The sequence below is a fragment of the Bufo gargarizans genome, chromosome 1, assembly GCF_014858855.1.
Source record: "Bufo gargarizans isolate SCDJY-AF-19 chromosome 1, ASM1485885v1, whole genome shotgun sequence".
Classification (NCBI taxonomy): domain Eukaryota; kingdom Metazoa; phylum Chordata; class Amphibia; order Anura; family Bufonidae; genus Bufo; species Bufo gargarizans.
This window is the reverse complement of record NC_058080.1, coordinates 230,819,540-230,837,650: the sequence shown is the minus strand read 5'-3', so window position 1 is coordinate 230,837,650 and position 18,111 is coordinate 230,819,540. Positions and strand designations below refer to the sequence as shown.

General features: G+C 44.4%; 1 protein-coding gene across 1 annotated transcript in view; it reads left to right on the top strand.

Moving 5' to 3' along the window:
• Positions 1-1,247: 1,247 nt before the first annotated feature.
• The window catches only part of BBS7 (Bardet-Biedl syndrome 7), a 49,386-nt gene continuing 32,522 nt past the window's right edge, over positions 1,248-18,111 (top strand). The window contains exons 1-9 of the mRNA XM_044302065.1: positions 1,248-1,356; positions 5,881-6,040; positions 7,874-7,939; positions 8,217-8,279; positions 8,366-8,541; positions 10,429-10,615; positions 15,185-15,257; positions 17,735-17,851; positions 17,954-18,084. Coding sequence (XP_044158000.1) covers positions 6,005-6,040; positions 7,874-7,939; positions 8,217-8,279; positions 8,366-8,541; positions 10,429-10,615; positions 15,185-15,257; positions 17,735-17,851; positions 17,954-18,084 — 849 coding nt within the window. The 5' untranslated portion in view covers positions 1,248-1,356; positions 5,881-6,004. The remainder of the gene's footprint in view (positions 1,357-5,880; positions 6,041-7,873; positions 7,940-8,216; positions 8,280-8,365; positions 8,542-10,428; positions 10,616-15,184; positions 15,258-17,734; positions 17,852-17,953; positions 18,085-18,111) is intronic.

The following is an 18,111-nucleotide window of genomic DNA, read 5'->3' as shown; positions in this document are numbered from 1 at the left end:
TATTGTTATAGCCTGTTTGATAACAGAAGATCCTAAGTTTCTCTTGGTGTATGAGTCCGTTTGTTAAAAGTATGACACTGGTTGTCATAAATCATTAAATCATACTGTGCTGATCAGATAGGGGTTTGTCAACACCACCGCGTGGTAGATTTTGGGTGTTACTTTGTAACTTCATCATTTATATTGCAGTTGTATTGTTTTTATATTCTTGGTTTTTATAATAAACAATTATATATTTTTGCACATACAACTGACCCTTTGTTTCACTGCTTGAACAAATCAAATTAAGATACTTGATAAAAGAACTTAGAGGCGTTTTTTATGTCCGCCTGAAGGATAATATAATTTTTATATTTTTTTTTTAATCCTCTCTTTTATATGAAGATTCTTTCGTATAGAAGATATATGACAATGTATCTGTAGGGTGGGCTCCCAAAATAAATTTTACTGGTGGGCCCTAGGTACCCAAATCCGACACTGCATGCAGGGCATTACATCCCCGTGTACCCATAATTCCCAGTCCTTGCAGGGCATTACATCGCTCTGTACCCATAATTCACAGTCCTTGCAGGGCATTACATCGCTCTGTACCCATAATTCCCAGTCTATGCAGGGCATTTCATCCCTGTGTGCCCATAATTCACAGTCCTTGCAGGGCATTACATCGCTCTGTACCCATAATTCCCAGTCCTTGCAGGGCATTACATCCCTGTGTAACCATAATTCCCAGTCCTTGCAGGTCATTACATCGCTCTGTACCTATAATTCCCAGTCCTCGCAGGGCATTTCATCCCTGTGTGCCCATAATTCCCAGTCCTTGCAGGGCATTTCATCCCTGTGTACCCAGGTCATACATCACTATGCACACACAGTTCCCAGTCCTTGCAGGGCATTACATCCCTGTATACCCATAACTCCCAGTCCCCACAGAACATTGTATCCCAGTGCACTCAGAGATCTCAGTCCCTGCAGATCATTGCATCCCAGTAAACCAGGAGTCCTAAATCCCTTGCAGAGCATCCTACCCCAATGTACACAGTTCGGGCAAAGCAGTGCAACCCAGCGCCCCCAGACTTTCCAGCGCCACCTAAAACATTGCATTCTAGTGCGCATGTCAGAAACCCCGAGAAAACAACCAGCTGTCAAGCTAAATTCGGAGCACTACCCCTCCCACACGAAAGCCTGGTCACATGGGAATGACGTCACCGGAGTGGCTTTCGCCCATAGGAAGTAGCATGTGCCGTGACGTCAGGTGGCTCCTCCCCGGACGCGCTGGTTGCCTTGGTTGTGGTTGTTGGGGCTCTGAGCTGCTCGCGCCCCTGACACTGAAGGCGCCAGTGATGTGTGGACAAGGAGGTGAGTAGTATACCGTGGTGTAGTGCGGGGATGCCGAGGGGAGCTGTGTTTACCTCATCCATACATTGCTCCTATTGTATAAAGCTGGTCTTCTGTCGTTTACAAATAAAGCGTGTTTGACGAAGATGTCGTTTCAATAAACTTTATTCATGTTTTCAGATGTTACATTCTGGCAGTGTAGAAGACTTTAGTGCATGTGTGAGGTAGAGACCTGCTTCCTACCAGTTTAGTGTGAGGGGCTTCTCAGCTGTCCTATCTGCAGGGTGTTCCCATGGCCTAATCACACCAATAGACAAATGGCTTCAATATGGAGTCCAAACTGTGTACGTCAGAGTTGATCCACCAATAAGAAAATCCATACACAGCGCTACAGAATCATTCATAAATCCTTTATTAGTATCACAAGTATAATATAAAACTGTATCAGTAGCAGCAGTCATGTAATAAAAGAAACTGCAGCGGTGTTGTCACACAACCATCAATATTATGTCCCTTATGCATTAAACGTATCATAGCCAAACCCAGTCAGTCAAAAGGACTCTACCGCCTATGGTGCAGCCAATGCATGAAATGTAAAAGGGATACACAGTGCAAAAGTAAATACCGACCAGTTGCAGTTCTAACCCGACACGCGTTTCGCATCTCGCTTCCTCAGGGGATGCAGATGATTCTGTAGTGCTGTGTATGTATTTTCTTATTGGTGTGGTACATTTATGGCATATTTACCACATGACCCTAACTCACAAACCTCATCCCACCGGGTGAGCAAAACAGCTGAGTGAGCATGGACGCAGGTTGTGGGACCCCTGTTCTGGAGATGGGAACATGCAAGAAATCTAAGATGTTATCAGTAACCTTAGTTATTATGTCATAGGTTGTGTTCAGTTTGCATTTTCAGCCTCCGTCAAGGGGTTGGCGGCCATCTATTGCTATCTGCACCCGTGGTGGGGACAGCACATCCATCCAGCTAGTAAGAAGCATTATTGCACTATTGATGTCCGATGGTTTAGAATAAATAATTGAAGAGGTTGTCGGGGTTAGCGCTGAACCTGGACATAGCCCCCTCTTCACCCAGACAGACCCTCTGCTCCGATGCTCTCTCTTGCCCTGTAAAACGGCTAGGGCAGCGCTAAAGCCTGCCCATTAGTGCTGGTGACGTCACCAGGAACACTGCTAGGTGGAAGCCTCCGCCTAGCAGTGTAATAAAAAAAAAAAAAACAGTACTGCACCACGCAGGGCAAGGGAAAGCATCGGAGCATGAAATGCTCCGATGCTGATATCAGAGGGCCTGAGTGGGTGAAGAAAGGGATATTAACGGCTTCAGCTCTGAACCCGGACAACCCCTTTAAAGGGGTTATCCGATATCTAAAATATCCCCTCAATGCCCGGGCCCCTTGTATGGATTAAACTTACCTGCTCCCTGGCACTCGCTTTGCTTTGGATTTCTGCATGGCCACTGCTTCATCTACCTGTCTCTTGGATCAAAACATTCGGTGACTGGGGGAGCAGCCAATAGCAGGCCATGACGGGGACGAGCCACCTTGAGGCTGGTCACCGCCATGGTCTGCTATTGGCTGCGCCCCCTGTTGCCGGATGTTTTGATCGGAGTGACAGGAGATGCATCAGCGGTGGCCATGTAGGGATCAGGAGCAACGCGGGTGCCGGGGAGCAGGTAAGTATAATCCATACAAGGGGCTCAGGCATTGGGGGGATATTTTTGATATCGGATAACCCCTTTATTGATTATTTGCAGGTATGCTCAGCTGCTTCCTGGCATTGTGCTCCAACAATGTCTGCTGATGGAGGTTTTCAGGACTCGATCACTTAAACTTGGGATGAGGATGGTGTATACGCTAGTTCTCCTGTCCATCCCCCATTGTAAGTGAATGGAGGCCACTCATGGATGGGATCCTCCATCAGCAGCGATTTTGGGGGCGCATTGGACATGGGCGCAGATGGGTTAATAATGCATATTATTAGCTTTGTGTATGCTCTGTTCCCTCACACGTGCTGCTAGCAATACATAGTGGTCAACCCCTTTACTCTATGTTTTGGGAAAAGCTCCAGACTTGTATGGTGGCTATGATGAATGCCTACCAGTGGTGGCTATAAGGGTGTCCATTTAACATATACATCATGAGCTTTAGTAGCTTTTCCTGCCATATCTGTCAAACGATCGTCATTGAAACCCCTGGGTGAGAGAGACTACTTGTAGGCATCATATTAAGTCAGTCATCACCCATGGGTTACAGTGGCATCCATTTAAAGGGGCTGTCTCGCTTCAGTAACTGACATTTATCATGTAGAGAAAGTTAATACAAGGCACTTACTAATGTATTGTGAATGTCCATATTGTCTCCTTTGCAATCCAGCAGCGGTGGCCGTGCTTGTACACTATAGGAAAAAGTGTGTGTAAGCTGGTCTACCGCTGCTGGATTGCAGGGTGGTCATATCCCCTGGATACAAGCGGGGTATAATGTGATGGAAAAATGAATCCAGCCAGCAAAGGAAGAAATATGGACAATCGCAATACATTAGAAAGTGGCTTGTATTAACTTTCTCTACAGGATAAATGCCATTTGCTGATGTGAGACAACCCCTTTAATGACCTATACTAAGGATAGATCATCAATCATCAGATTGTCTGGGGTCCCACTCCCGACGATCAGCTGTTTGAAGAGCTGGCGGTGCTCTTTATAGTTACCTGTGCGTCATCTCGCTTGTAGAGGCGGTGCAGTGTAATTGCATTTGCTCCTCCCATTCAAGTGAACAAGACGAACAATTGTAATTAGACCACGCTCCCTCTGCAAAGGAGACGCCGCGCAGGTAAGGACGCCTTCACACACAGCAGATTTTCTGCAACTGAAAATCGGCTCAATTCACCTGAATGAGGATTGCAGAAATCCATGGGCTTCCCACCAAAACAAATGCATTCAAATGAATGGAACTGATTTTCAGTCACAGAAAAAATCTGATGCGTATGAAGATACCCTAATTATGGAGAGGAAGTAACACTCACAAGAGCGCTGCTACGTCTTCAACTAGTTAAAGGGGTATTCCGGTAAATTAACTTAATTTTTGGAAACTGCATTACGGCTGCAAGCTGTGACCGAACCGGAAGCCATACCTACACACATAACCAGAGCTTCATTTTACCTTGCAATCCATTTGTCTAGCTCCTGTGTGAGCCTGAAACACGATGTCATGGCGTCTGATCTTCCCTGACAAAACTGCAAAGACTACAATCCCCACAATCCCTAGCTTTCCTGCTGTGAGTGTTGATGTTTGTTGATTGGCTGGCTGATATACAGTCCGGTCACTCCCGCTCTTCTCAATAATCAGATACTGATAGCAACTCACTGAGCATGCTCGACCTAACAAAGGCTCAGAACTACAGGTCGCCGGAATAATTGGGGGGTGCTGGGGGTCGGACCCCTGCTGATCTGATATTGATGACCTATCCTGAGGATAGGTCAGCAATATGTACCCACTGCACAACCCTTTTAACAGATTTTTAGTGAAAAGCCTATGATGCTTGTGTTTTAAGAGTAAATAAACTTTTCTAAACCGTTTCCGTTTTGCAGTGTACTATGTCAGTTACTGTAAACACTGACAGTATGCTGAGGAAGCCCTGCCAACAGGCGTATCATAACCGTTGGGCCGTTTTTAATTTTCCAGACTGCCCAGAAAGTTTTTCTGTCCATGAAGTTGTTCAGAAAAATAAAATAGAACAGGAGTTGGACAATCCTGCGAAACCTGAGTGATGACTAAGGACTAAATACGAATACTGTGCTAAACGTTAAAGGGAACCTGTCACGTGGAACCCTGTTATAGAGCAGGAGGAGCTGAGCAGATTGATGTATGATCTGCTTTTCATTCTTTTATATCTGTGCTCATTCTGGGCTTTGAAGTCCAGGAGATGGTCCTATCAGTGACTGACAGCTATCTCATACAGTCATAGAGGGAAGGCTGTCCATCACTGATAGGATTGCCTCCTTGACCTCAATGCTCAGAATGAATTTTAATGAATGAAATACAAGTTATACTGAATCTTTTCCTATAAAACTATCTATCAATCTGCTCAGCTCCTCCTGCTCTATAACAGGCTGTCTGCAGATTCCGCTGAATTTTCCTGGCGAGAGGTTCCCCTTTAAGAGCTATGAAACCTGTATGTCCCATCTGGGCTCTTGTTGCATTAGTAATGTGCTAGGGACAAATGATGTGAACTTTCAATGAAAATGCTGGATCCAGTGCACATAACAAGATGAATGAGACTGACTATAAAGGGGTTTGTCGGGTTTCTGGCCCTTTACCAGACAAACAGTACCAGTACAGCACTCCGCACCAGTTTGTCCCATATCTTTAATAGAATCTGCAGTGAAAGTTTGCAACTTAATCTTGGTATCTTTCATCCTCTTTCACATGCTGTACCGTGAGTATGTGGAAGTAACGGACACTAATACTTTTATTTCTTTCTAGTTCTATGTTGTGCTGTTATTCTGATCATATTTTGATGTATTTCAGCTATTCGCCTATGCTGTGAAATGGAAAGACTCCTGGTGAGGAGCTGACTGGAGTCTGACCCCTGAATCTCTGTCTGTGGGATACGTCTTGATATAAATTACTAGACAGCTGCTGTGACTTCACCATGGAGCTGGAGCTAAACCGCGTGGATTACCTGCAGGTATGGCGCAGAATAATCCCGGTTATCCTGTTGTCAGGGAGAAGTGTTGAGAAGCCGGAGGTTCAGCGCTCCTCCTTATAATAGTTACTAGAATGGCTTACAGATGGCCGATGCTCAGAGAGAAGATTAACTCGTTCCAACTCATTTCAGAAATTAAATGTGCATGGCTTGTGTTCTGCATTAAATAATATATTTATAAATCTGTTTAGACACATTTTTGCTTGTCTGTCCATGTTTCTAATAATCTGGCTATTTCTAATCTGTCTACAATCTGTGTAATCTGCCCTGTACGGCAACCAACGTTGTCTTTACAGGTCTGTGCATCATTAGAGAGAATATCTCAGTGCTGCGTACCACAGTTAACAAAAGGTATACGTTATAGAAATTAAAATCAACTGTAATCAAAGTAACACACCCCCAGAACACATTTAAAGAGGTTTTCACGGACTTCAATACTGATAACCTATCCACTGAGTAGTTCGTCATTACTGATCAGTGGGGGTCCAATACCCGGGACCCCTGCCAATCAGCTGTTTGAGAAGGCATCAGCTCTCCTGTGAGCGCCACGACCTTCTCTGTGCTCACCACAGCACCACATATTGTATAGTGGCTGTGCTTGGGATTGCAGCTCAGCCCCATTCACTTCAATGGGGCTGAGCTGCGACTAGCCCATGTGACTGATAAACGTGTCGTCACTCAGCCTAGGATAAACTGTGAGAAAGCTGTGGCACTGCCTTCTCAAACAGTTTATTGGCGGGGGTCCTTGGTGTTGGACTCCCACTGATCAGATACTAATGACCTATCTAGAGTAGGGATTCTCAACCTGTGGCCCTCCAGCTGTTGCAAAACTACAACTCCCAGCATGCCTTGATAGCCTACAGCTATTAGGGCATGCTGGGAGTTGTAGTTTGAAACAGCTGGAGGGTCGCAGGTTGGGCATGCCTGATCTAGATAGGTCATCAGTATCTAGATAAGCCATGCAGTAAATGAGTAGCAACTGTTCTAGTCCTGACGGATAATTGGCTATTAGAAACATAGAAACATAGAATGTGTCGGCAGATAAGAACCATTTGGCCCATCTAGTCTGCCCAATATACTGAATACTATGGATAGCCCCTGGCCCTATCTTATATGAAGGATGGCCTTATGCCTATCCCATGCATGCTTAAACTCCTCCACTGTATTTGCAGCTACCACTTCTGCAGGAAGGCTATTCCATGCATCCACTACTCTCTCAGTAAAGTAATACTTCCTGATATTACTTTTAAACCTTTGCCCCTCTAATTTAAAACTGAGTATTTAATACCTTAGCAGGTATATTGGGTATTTAACACCTTAGCAGCAATGCCTTTTGACATTGCTGCAGAAATGATCCTGCTCCTGTAATGGAGCGGGTCACAGTATAACTACCTCTGGAGCTGTTATAACGGCTTCTGTCATCTCTTGTGCTCAGTGAGGACTGTGTAGTGAATAGAGGTAGCATCGTAGAGCTGCTGGGTCTTGGCAGACCCAGATCAGTATCAGCTCTGCCTGTAACTGTATGATAAAGGGCAATTTTCCCCTCTAGCTGGGGCTCTAAGGATGCTTCAATTAAAGTGCAAAGCTACACAATAAAACAACAAAAACAATAATTGTCCTACAGGGGTCTTTTATGAGCTCTTGGGCACTTATTATATAAGAAATATAAACAATTGGAATAGAAAATACCCCACCAAAAAAGATACTAGAAGGCATGTGTGCGAAAAGTGCATTATAAATGGCTTTTGTTTTTATTGTAAGAATGACAAAGACCCCGGAGCGTTCCTCACTTAGTAATATTGCATTTCCCTTTAGGTTGGGGTCACCTCTCAGAAAACAATGCAGTTGCTCCCAGCATCTGGACGAAGAGCAACTCAGAAGGTAACTCGGCTTTTCATTTCATTAAAATTTTTTTTTTTTTACTTTTTCCACAATTCTATAAAAAGTGGATGTGCTCTCCTCCAGGTTCACTATGACAAGACATATAACTGCTAATGTTGATTATTGCATGGGAAGATAGGATTATATTATAAAATAATGCCAGTGGATTTATTATGCATCAAGTTCATTTGAATTGTAGTGTAGTATCAGCTTGACCTGCTTGTCTGAGATTGGCGAGTTATTAATATGAGATTTGTTCTAATATCCTTTTTTCTAGGTGGTAGTTGGCGATCAAGATGGAGTGGTTACATGCTTTGGTATCAAGAAAAGTGAAGCAGTGGTAAGGCTTGTGTACTACTGCTTAGTATAAAATGCTGTGTTCCTGGAAATGAGTTTTTGTGATGTTTATTCTGTATTTGCCTCTAGCCCGTTTTTAAGACGTTGCCCGGCCAGAAGATCTCACGGTTGGAGCTTGGAGGAGCTCTCGGCACAGCTCAGGAAAAGATATTTGTGGCATCTGGATCAGAAGTTCGGGGCTTTACAAAAAGGGGAAAGCAGTTCCTGTCCTTTGAAACAAACCTCACGGAAAGCATCAGAGCCATGTAAATACAGTTATATCCTACAACAGCGTTTTGACACCACCTGTCTTCCAAGTTTTGATACATTTTTTATTTTTTTGTATTTTTGAGGTTGAAGACATTGAATAATTAAATATTAAAGCATAACTTCCGATTTAAAGCCGTCTGTACAGGTCATGGTTTTGATCAGGTTTTCTAATGCAGTCCTTAAAGCCAAAACCAGATGTGGATCTTAAAGGGATCATTATGGCAAAGTATCAGGGTGGGTTTACATGTTTTCACTTGTGCTGCTTTTTTAAAAACAGATCATCACAAAAACCTAGTGAATTACTTTTTTTCTTGCTGAAACACGTTAAGGCTACTTTCACACTGAACGGATCCGCTCATAATAATGCAGACGGAGGCTCCGTTCAGAACGGATCCGTCTGCATTAAAATGGCAAAAAAAAAGCTAAGTGTGAAAATAGCCTCGGACGGATCCGTCCAGACTTTCAATGTAAAGTCAATGGGGGACGGATCCGCTTGAAGATTGAGCCACATTGTGGCATCTTCAAACGGATCCGTCCCCATTGACTTACATTGTAAGTCTGGACGGATCCGCACGCCTCCGCACGGCCAGGCGGACACCCGAACGCTGCAAGCAGCGTTCAGCTGTCCGCCTGTCCGTGCGGAGGCGAGCGGAGCGGAGGCTGAACGCCGCCAGACTGATGCAGTCTGAGCGGATCCGCTCCATTCAGACTGCATCAGGGCTGGACGGCTGCGTTCGGGTCCGCTCGTGAGCCCCTTCAAACGGAGCTCACGAGCGGACACCCGAACGCTAGTGTGAAAGTAGCCTAAATCATTTATTTATTTTTTCTCAGGCAGAGTTGACTTCACCTCTTTTGTGAATCCACCTGGTTTCAGCTTCAAAATTGCATCAGAAAAGCTGAACAAAACCTAAATGTGTTTGGGCAGCTGACTTTAAAGGGAATGTGTTATCAGAAAATGAACAATTGAGTAAATCACTTTTTATTTTGAACATATTTTTAAATAATTTTAAATGTCATTTTTTTTCATTTCCCATGTCAATATTTATTTAAACAAAAACCATAAAATCCAGCAGTTTTTGCACTGCCCACTAAGACTAATAATAGGCACCACTTCTTGGTCTGTACAGATCACTTTACTGCAGTTACCTGCTTACCCTACTGGCAGGGGCGCACATCACTGCTCACGCCTGTGCCGCTCCGCTGAAACCTCTGAATAGCACATGAGTGCAGGATACCCTGCACCAATACGCTATGCCAGGCATTAGTGGAGCGAGGACAGGTACGAGCTCTGCCTAGCAGATCACAGCTTCTGCTTGTCCTCGCTAAAGCCTGGCATAGCACATTGGTGCAGGGTATCCTTCACTCATGTGCTATGCAGAGGTTTGAGTGGAGCGGGCACAGACAGGAGCAGTGATATGTGCTCCTGCCAGTATGGTACTCACTGCTGTGCATATTGTAGAACTGCTGCAGTGTACAGATTCTGTATGTGCTGCAGAAAGGCGCAAACTGTTTTGTTAGTAAAACAGTAAAATCAATTAATAAAAATATTTTTAAAAAAATGGCATTTGGGCATTTGTGACAGTTTAAAAATATTTAAACTTTTAGGTGCACCATAAAAATGTTTTTTTTTTTTTGTTTTTTACTGCTTTTAGAGTTATTGTCTTCCAAAAAGAGCACCATGCATGTCCACGTGTTGTATGTGGTATTGCAGCTCAGTACCATTCACTTTAGTGCAGCTAGGCTGTAGTACCAGATGCAATCCATGGATAGATGACACCTTTAACTCTTACATGCCACAGTCTCTTTGTGTTAAACTTGGTAGGTTAGTAGAGTTTACATGAATTAAGTATTTTTGCTTAAAATATGGTCCATCCTTCTCCTAGGCACGTATCTGGATCCGATCTTTTCTTGTGTGCGAGTTACATCTATAACCATTACTGTGACTGTAAAGACCAGCACTACTATCTCTCTGGGGATAAGATTAGCGATGTCCTTTGTCTACCAGTAGAAAAGCTGGAAAGGATTACACCAATACTTGCATGCCAGGACAGAGTTCTCCGGATATTAGAGGTAAGGTGGTTTTACACATTCATATTAGATATTGTAGATTGCCAGTTTGGTAGAGTGGAGGATATTACATATCTGCCCCATACAGGGCCGGCTCCAGGTTCATGTGGGCCCTTGGGTGATAAATCCCAGTGGGCCCCCATGAGGCATTTTTTTACATTGACATGTCCCCCTGTGGCTCCCACACGGTATAATGACCCCCAGTGGCCCCTATACAGTATAATGGCTACTAGTGGCCCTTCACACAGTATAATAAACCCCCAATCCCCCCCCCCCCCCCCCCCCCACACACACACACACACACACACACTGTATAATGATCACCTGTGGCCCTGCATTCAGAATATTAACCCCACAGTGACCCTCCATTCAGAATAATGACCCCCAGTAGCCCCCACACTGGGGGAATACTCTATGGAGGGGGCTCTGGGGGTCATTATACTGAATGGAGGGTCATTGGGGATCATTATACTAAATGGGGGACACTGGGGGTCATTATACTATGTAAAGGGCCCTCACAGTATAATGACCCCACAGTGACCCTCCATTCAGAATAATGACCCCCAGTCGCCCCACACTGGGGGTTATACTGTATGGAGGGGGCACGAGGGGTCATTATATTTAATAGGGGCTCTGGTGGTCATTGTACTAAATGGAGGGTCAATGGGGATCATTATACTAAATGGGGGGCACTGGGAGTCATTATACTGTGTAAGGGGCCCTCACAGTGTGATGAATGACCCCCCAGTGGCCCCCTCACATACCTATCATTGCTGGAGATCAGGGAGCCGGCGGTCCTGTCATTCACTAACTGCAGCTCCCTGCGCTCCTTCTCTCCGGCGGCCCGCTGCAGCAGTGAGCCGGGCCTGGAGGAGAGAAGGAGATGTGCAGTGATGTAGCTAGAACTGACTGGGCCCCACAGCAAATTTTTGTACGCCCCCCTCCCCCCCATGTGTGTTCACATCACGTTTTTCCTATCGGTTTGATGTATACAGATGGGCAGCACTCCACGTTTTTATATCCTGCAGAGTCAAGTAAAAAATGCATACGTTAACGTATATGTTTTTATGTTTTTTCTACCATGGAACTGTATGGTGAACGGACGCCACTGTACGGCATCAGTCTGAGGCATCTGTTAACGCATACATTTTTGGTATACATTAAATGGATGGCACAAATGGGATGTGAACCCAGCCCTAGTGTCAGAATAAGCCCCAGTACACAGCGGAGCAGCGTGGCGGAGAGGGGAGGCCGCCATGTACTGACAGAGCGCTACCTGGTCCTGGTGGTCAGGGGTGAGGACTGTGCTTCCCAAGGATCATTTTCTACAGGGAAATACAGGGCACAGTATAATACACTAGAATCTATATACTATACAGATATTAGCCCTACCCCGAATATTAATACAATTAGGGGGTCATTTATTATATAGAAATACGTCTATATTAGGCGTATTTCTGACACAGATTGCGGCGCAAAGGTCCTTAGCACCGCAATCTGTATCTTTTCCCGCTCATGCCAGGTCTAAAAAAAGTGGTGTGGGCATGGAAGGGGATACAGTTATGGCCATGCAGTTATTGGATACCACCGCCATACAGTGATAACACCGCCATACAATGATAAAACCACCATACAGTGACCGGATAAAAGGGTATAAGAGGGCACAGTACAGGGAATGACTATGGGCATTGTACAGGGTGTGGTAAGAGGGCACAATGCAGGGTATAAAGGGGCACAGTACGGGGTGGGGGGCACAGTCACATGACCCTGTGACGTTAGAAGGTCCGTATGGTGAATGCTGTTCAGATGCCACCATAATGAGAGGCAGAGGAGTGAGACAGGGGCCCTGGATGGACAGGAGGGGTGGACACAGCAAGTAGGGGGAAGGGGCTCTGAGGGGGATTCATACAACAAGTAGAGGCAGGAGGTCTGTGCAGGGCAGCAATAGGAGATAGGAGGGTGGAACAGGAGCTCTGGATACATGGAGGAAAGGAGACAGCAGGGGCTCCATGGGGATGAGATGGGACAGGATATGTGGGGGGGGGGCAGGTGTCATGGAGGCAAACTGCTTAATGAAACAGTAAAACCACTAAATAGAATGAAGCAGCAGCCGATCGAAGAGTCGTCGTCCCCCCCCCCCCCCCCTTCTGTCCCACAGACAAGAGACAGTCACAGTGCAGACTCACTCACAGACTGTCTTCACACTTCTCTACTCCAGCTCCAGCCCTCCGGTCTCTCTCCTCAGGCAGCATGTGTCCTGAGTAGAGGGGGCGTGTTCTGAGTCTCTGCAGCTCAGAGGGCCCACCAAAGGGGTACTGCGTAAGTGAAATGACTGCAGTGAGAGCTCCCATCTGTATTGATGGAAGTGCTCATAGCAGCTCAGTGGGCCCCCCCAGGAGCATTGGGCCCCGGCACTTGCCCGGGGATGCCGCGTTATGACGCCGGCCCTGGCCCCATAACATTATAAGTTGGGGTTCGAATAATTATCCTGCATGTCTTCTAAAATCAGCTAAAATATTTGTTATAGGGCTCTTTTTTCTGTCAGAGCACTTACCTGCCTCACTGAGTAAATAGGGGCTCCTGCCTTACATGTATGGCATATCCACAGGACCCCACTCTGGGCCAGATATCTATAAAATGGTGTCCCCAGACCCCTCTCCCTCCTTGTAAGGTGGGCATTGGCTGCTGTTTCAGGTGAAGAGTGACTCTCAAAGAAGTGAATGGATACATTCTGGCAAAAGTGCAGCCACCTCAGTCATTCTCTGTAGTCACATCCTCAGATGGAATGGGGGATCAGATAGATGTAGGTCCTAGAGGTCTACCAAACGTCTGTCGTTATGCCTTTATATATCTAAGAAGGAAATTCCCCTCTAAAGGAGTTGTCCTGCAGATGGGCCATCACTAGCTTAGTATCAGCACCCAAGATCTCCTGCCGATCAGGTGTTCTGTGTAGAGTTGAGGCCAGAACTACATTGCGCTATCAACATTGTAGTGGACAGCACTAGTCATTGCAGTGCTGCTCCCATTGACAGTTGCTGTCCACTACAATGTTGACGGTGCTCTGTAGCTCTGGCGCCAACTTTTTTGTCTCCAGATTGGCAGTTTGGACCTCCACCCATCAGTTAGAGATGACCTTGAGGGCTGGACAACCCTGACTAGGGAGAGCTTGCTGAAGGCAGATTTATACAGCTCCAATTTAAATACTTCTTCTGTAAGTCTCCACAGTAGTGGATGGAGACGGGCAGAATTGTATCATATCGTCATGTTTTTTTACTCTCTACCTTCTAAGAACCCATAACCTTTTTACTCTTCAATTTTCATAGCCATGTCCGGGCTTGTTTTTGACAGGACAAGTTGTACTTTCTAATGGCACCATGTAATATTTCAAACAATGTACTGGGAAGCTGGAAAAAAAATATTAATGGGTTGGAACTGAGAAAAAAAAAAAACGAAATAACTATTTATATGAGTCTACGGAGCAATGTAAGGGATCTTTTTTGCAGAGCAATTTATTAAAACAATTTTGGGGAAATGTGATCACTGTTTATTCCCGGGAGGTAAAGAGACCTAAAACAGCGATTCTGCCATTTTAATATTTTTTTTCCATTACGGTGCCTCTGATAAATACTGTTATATTTTGATGATTTGAACACTTCCAGACGCAGTGAAATCAGTGATGTTTTTTTTTTTTTTTTTATTGTGTTTTTGTTAACATTTTTACCAATGATGCTTATATATTTTTAATTTTATTTCTAGATAAAGGGGGTAATTTGAATTCTTAAAAACTTGCAAGATAGGGGGTGGGCATTTAGTCACTAGGAGTGGCCCGGTAAATGACCCCTCATGTACCATGGTTAAAATTGACCATGCTGTTAGAGTGGTTAAGTAAGGGATAACTCCAATCATGAACACTGCTCGCAGGTGTCTGCTTTATAATACAGCAGTTGCCGCCTGTGGTGCCTGCTCAGCTCTAAGCGGGCGCCATGTTTAAAACCCTGCCATACATGTGGATATGCAAAGGATTTAGAGCTCTGTAACAGGAAAAAAAAACATACTACAAGGTAATGAGAAATAATTTTGTTAAGATAGTGAGAAATGACATTCTCACTTGGTAAGATGCTATGCCTCTTGTCACTGATCTTGTCAGTACATCATTTTTGTCTCCAATCCTTTTGGTATGTCACTGACATGCATGGTTACTGACTTAAAATTCAACCTTTATTCATACGTCTAGAAGGTGGCTTGTGACTTTGTAAACATATGAATAAAGTTTTAAGTCTGCAGTAACCAAGCATGGACTATTTAGCAGAAAGTAAATTTGGTAGGGGTTTTGCAGTTTGTTTAAACTGATGATCTATCCTCTGGATAGACCATCAGCATCTAATCGGCGGAGGTCCGAAACCCAAGACCCCCGCTGATCAGCTGTTTGAGAAGGCAGCGGCGCTCCTGGAGCGGTGCAGTGACGTCCCAACTAGTATATTTATGAAGACATACCAAATATCTTTAAACTTTTGTGTGCTTCTTAACCTTTTAGAGTTTATTGTTCGTATTCATGGTCTTATTTACTTCAAGGGTTCTGATTTATTGTATGAAGTTGAAGTTCCTGGTCTTCCTTCTGTGCTGGCCTTGAATGGTGGTGATGGAGGTTAGTATTTCATGGATTTCCTTCAGATGTATTAAGGCATAATTACATTTTATATGTATGTCCAGTAATATTGTAGTCACAATTAGCAGGGTAGAGCTCGGGAGCAGTTGCCTTATTTGTACTATTTAAGGGATATTACCAGTGTAGACATTGACATCTGCAGGATATGCCATGCATGTCTGGATAGCTGCAGGTTTCCCCTCTGGTACTCCCTCTTATTTGAAGAATGGAGGTACACCAGCCCCTGCCCCACCTTTGAGGAAACCACTGCATCCACTTATGGCTCTCTGCATTCACTGCGAGTTGTAAGTTGACGGCTTTACACAGATTTTTGTATTTTATTTTATTGTTCATTTGCTTCCTTCCTTAATTTATCAATTGTCTAAATAATCTTTATTAAAAATTCCAAACCATTTTACTCTGCAGAGTCTGTCACCTAACTGCAGAATCTGACATAAATTCATCAAAGCCCTATCTGGCTTTTGGCGGCGCTCTGTTTTTACTCCCTCTTCTAGCAGTATGACGCTGGGTTCAGACCTGAGCATTCGGGATGTCGCGCTCTGTATGTGCGATTGCATGCGCGATTGCAAATCCCGGTACAGAGACAAGCGAACGCCCATTGTCGCGTGTTCCCGGAAGTCTATGTATGGGAACACGCGACAAGACGCCCCAAAGAAGCTCATGTACTTCTTGGGGCGTCGGGTGTTTTACAGCGCGATCGTACGCGCTGTAAAACGCTCAGGTGAGAACCATTCCCGTAGGAACGCGCTGTAAAACGCTCAGGTCTGAACCCAGCCTTAGAGATAGCAGCAGGAAGGGGAAGGCGATTTTATATGGCAGATCAGAGTGTGGAGAGAGGGAAAGAATCTTAGGAGGGACGCTCACACAGGCTATAGATAGGAAGGAAAGCGCACACAAAGCAGATTGTAGGGGAAGGATAGCAGCGTCCTGGACAGAGATCTCACCTCCAGCTTGTTTTACTGTAAGGGACGTGTTGAAATGAGAAAAGTCTGAACTAGGTACAGGTTGCGAGCTGAAAATCACAGGGTCTGAAAACAATTGAAGAAATTAAGATTGCAGACTAAAACAATTTTTTTAACCCCTTCAAGACCTCCGCCATACATGTACGGCGGATTTCGGCTCTTTGAAGGTGGAGCTCGCTTCGCCATAGCTAGCAGGTGCATACAGACCTGGTCAAATGTGACCACAGGATTTGAGATGCCGGAAGTGTGCGCTTCATTGCAGGAACTAATCCCCTGGCAGAGATCAGGGACTGTGTTCCTTGAAAGTAATGAGCCTGTGCTAGGTTTCCAGGCTCATTATACATAAAAAAAAAAAAGAGGTTCCAGCATCCGGGATTATAAATGTTGCTGTCGTCTTTATTTATCTTCGGTTAAAAATACAAGTGTAGACATCACCTCCCTCCACCGTCCGGTTAACATGTTTCGAACCTAGTTCTTACTCATAATATACGGTACGTATATTACAATTCAGTTCAGCAGGTGGCAGCACTTAGTTGTAATATTTAATAAATTGCCAACATTTTTTTTTTTTTAAACTAAAATATATACAATATATTAATTCAAATCACTCCCCCTTTCCCCAAAATAAAAAAACTTAAACAGTACAAAAAAATCATGGGCATATGGTGAATGGCATAACGGAAAAAAATAAAAATGGGCGATTCTCCATTTTTAGCGCCCAATTATTTTTTTTTAATTAAAAGTGGTTGTCATACACACACCAAAATGGTGTTAACAAAAACTACACATCGTCTTGCAAAAAATGAGCCCTGACACATTTCTCCGTAGACATAACTATAAAAGTTATGACTGTTAGAATATGGTGATTTATTTTTTTAAAGGTTTATTTTCCCCAGTATTAAAACGCAAGAAAAACTATACATATGTGGTATCTCTGTAATCGTACTGATCTGGAAAATGAAGAGCAAAAGTCAGTTTTACTGGCATAGTGAAATGCTGTAAAAACAAAACCCATAACATTGTATGCCATATTAACTGGCGGCGTTAGAAAGTACAAGTCGTCCCGCAAAAAAACAAGCCCTCATACAGCTACGGAAAAATAAAAAGTTATGGCTCCGGGAAGGCTATGCTGTAGCGGTAGCCAATCGCAGCGCTCAGCTCATAGCCTGAGAGAAAAAGAAAACTCTCAGGCTATGAGCTGAGCGCTGCGATTGGCCACCGCTACAGCATAGGAAAAAGAGACGCTGTCAGGTTCCCCTGGGTGGAGCCTAACTATGAAGATACCGGAGCCTATACCGGGCGAACGGAGCGGCGCCCGGGGATAACAGTAAGTGCAGGGGGATCCCTGGGCGCCGCTCTACACGTCGGTATAGTTAGTTTAGATGTTTTATTCTGGTGAAAGGTCCTCTTTAAGTTCTTAGTCATATATTTTCATGACATATAAATGTAAGAAATATGTGACTTTCACGTTTAACCAAAAGTATTTTCTGGCAGGGAGCAGTGGAGAAGAGCTCTTGTATGGAACATCGGATGGAAAGATTGGACTAATTCACATTGCAAGGAGCTCGCCTGCGCCCAAATGGGAAATATTCAATGAGAAGAAACGAGGAGGTTTGTATGAATCCTTTTATGCATTTCTTGCATGCCTTCCTGATCTACCCTGATTGCAGTAAACTGGTTAGGTCTGTCATGCTTATTTATGTATTTTGCTAGGCATTCTATGCATTGACAACTTTGATATTATGGGGGATGGAGTGAAGGACATATTGATTGGTCGAGATGATGGTACAGTGGAGGTATATGGCTTTGACAGCGCAGGTGATCCTGTTCTCCGATTTGACCATGTAAGTCTGTGCTTATAGTAATGATTT